This window comes from Cryptomeria japonica, chromosome 11 (genome assembly GCF_030272615.1).
Source record: "Cryptomeria japonica chromosome 11, Sugi_1.0, whole genome shotgun sequence".
Classification (NCBI taxonomy): domain Eukaryota; kingdom Viridiplantae; phylum Streptophyta; class Pinopsida; order Cupressales; family Cupressaceae; genus Cryptomeria; species Cryptomeria japonica.
The window spans coordinates 635191150-635193945 of NC_081415.1; the positions used below are offsets into that span (position 1 = coordinate 635191150).

At 35.9% G+C, this 2796-nt stretch overlaps 1 protein-coding gene across 1 annotated transcript; it reads right to left on the bottom strand.

Moving 5' to 3' along the window:
• Positions 1-1101: 1101 nt before the first annotated feature.
• LOC131063100 (uncharacterized) lies at positions 1102-2555 on the bottom strand. The gene is made up of 2 exons (XM_057996873.2): positions 1977-2555; positions 1102-1590 (listed from the first exon to the last, which is right to left on the bottom strand). The coding sequence occupies exons 1-2, from the start codon at positions 2491-2493 to the stop codon at positions 1544-1546; spliced, it is 564 nt and encodes a 187-aa protein (XP_057852856.1). The 5' UTR covers positions 2494-2555; the 3' UTR covers positions 1102-1543.
• Between the last annotated feature and the right edge of the window lie 241 nt (positions 2556-2796).

The following is a 2796-nucleotide window of genomic DNA, read 5'->3' on the forward strand; positions in this document are numbered from 1 at the left end:
GGGGGAGTTTTGTTGTAGATTCATATTTGGATTTAGCCCTAAAGAAATGACCCCAGTATCTTTGATTTCACAATAGATAGAACAATTATTAGTCCCTACCAATATAAAGGGAGAGAGTAAGGTTTTCACCTCATTGAAGAATGTGTGAACTCAAAGAATTGAGGACACTTCTTAATATTTATATTTAAACAGTTTTTTTTATATATATAGTTTTTTAAAGTATTGATTATTGTAAATTTTTCACTAATTTTTACCAATGTTTAATTCCTTTCATTGCTGAGAATCCTTAGAGGCTTCATTCAATTTTAGAAGCATTTCTCAAATTCTGTGGAAGGTCTCATTGCCTTGAGTAATTCTACAAAGTTATTATTTGACAGAGAGATAATAGAAAGATGTCCCAGTCTAGTGAACTTTTTTGGAGAGATCACAAGGGCTATATAGGGTTACAATGTGGTTGACAACACAATGAGAGTCCTTGTCTCACACAGACTGTCACATTGAATTCTACACAGACAGTTGAACCTAATTTTTTAGATCATGTAGCACCTCAGGTTACTATGTAAAAAACTCTTGTAAAGACTGGTTTATTTAAAGATGCTGATTGAATTTGATATGAGAGAATGTTCCATTTGGCAAGGTTGCCAAGAGCCATTTGTATGTCCATGTCTAGTATATACTGTAACTAGCAAATACACTGCAACATCACATAATAGAACATCATTGATAAAATGTGTAACTTTAAAATGTAAATCTTGTAGGATCTGATTGCTGATCACATTACTATTTGGAAAAATCCTATCGGCTCACCGTTGTATAAAAAAACCCTTGCAACTGCTAGTATTTACACTATATTAATAAATTATCAGTCACTTGTATTTTTATTGGCTATATCAACTATCGACTACCCCTTTATCATAAATCTTATTTAATGTTTGAATAAAACATTTTAATATCTTAATGCGCGTACACTTTCTCATGGGCATATACTTGTTTTTTAAATGCATTTCCCACATTTCCTTGCATTTGGTTGCTGTAAGTTTCTTCCAAATTCAAACGACTTCTACAGAATCCAGAAATTACCCTAACACACTGAACGCGAAGTACCTCTTAAAACTCACTGGTAAATATGCACAGTCATCAAAATAGTGTTTACAATAAAAAGCGACTGGCACGTATGCACAATCATCAAAATAAGGCAATAAAACTAGTAGACTTAAAGGGTACCAGTCAAAATAAGCAACACAGTCAAAACTAGTAGACTTAAAGGGTACCAATTAAAATAAGAAATTCTCTTGCAGAGACCCTGTACAGCAGTAGCCAAAAAAATAGAGACACTCATGGTTACTGAAAACGTTACTACAACAAGATAAAGACAGTGGAGGATCATTTTGCAGGGACCACCTAAGAAACTTAGGCTTCATTGATGAATTCTATTCAGATTCAGAAACAACTGTGAAACGTACTGGTTGTATACTGAACCTCTTAGGGTTCTCGGTTCTGTACTAAAACTTCCTGAACACCGTCCTGCAATTGCCGAAGAAGTTTACCCATGTAAACTGATGGACTTTCTCAATGCGCCAACATATCCACCTGCATGTTGATACAAATGATTTAAGTACAATCTTCCAAACCCACTTTTCCTATTTGATCTAAACATGATCTTTAGCCTTCCAAAAGATACCCATTACAAATATCTGGTTCCATGGCTTCTATTTTACTTTGAACAATAGTAGAACATAGTTTGTTGCGCAACAACTCAATGTAAATTCATATAATTTTTTTCTTATGTTCGTTTTAGATTAGAATGTGGGTAAATAATTATATCAATATTTTGGATCACATTTTATGTTTCATCTAAGATTTCTTTAGATCTTTATTATCTTTATGATGAATCACCAAATGTAATCTTAAACATTGATGAAAAAATTTACACTCAGTCTAATCTAGAAACAACAGTGAACAAAAGGTTTACTTACAAGTAGTAGTGGTGTTGTCGTCATTTTCAAGAGGGACATTCTCTGATATGCTCTCCAAAGAAGGCTTCCAGTAGGAAGAGAAAGAAAAGGAAGTTCTTTGTTGATTTGGTGTTGATGGTGTGGATGCAGATGCAGATGCTGTCAAACTCATTCTCTCAATCAACGCCTCTGTGTTGGACTGGTGAGAAAGGATGTCATGGAGCTGCTCCACACTGATAACCAGCTTCACTTTCCAGATGCCCTTCTGCTGGGAAGGAACAACTTCTACAGTGGGTTCTTTGTCACTAATCTTGGCAAGAAGATCTGCAGCCGTTCCAGACGATAGTCTACAGGGCGCCACATTTTCCAACTGCACATCCACTTGCTGAGATTGGGTATATGGAAATGGGCCGTATATATTGTTACCTCTACTTATCACACTCAACATTCTACCCGGCGTGTCTTCACTACCAAAGCCTGCCCACATACAGTTCCCCATGAAATCTCTAGTCTCTAAGAGTAAATAGTAATACAACATATATAGAGAATGATAACGTTGTGATGTGTGTTAACGGTCGAATTAAGAGGCGCTTGTACTCTTGCATGTGTTTCTGCCAAAAGGAATCTATCTGCCGAATCGATATAATCTAATTTGAATCTCAACGGGCGACAGCACTAAAACACTCGCTGGTAAGAGGTCTAGGTAGTGAGCTAAACAACGAACTAAGCTTAAACAAAGGCAGAGAGGCATGTGACTTCACAATTTCCGAGGCGGGTGAAAGTCCTTGGGAACTGGATTTCAAATATTTCTTTCAAAATTCCCTAAAGAGGCCAATTACTT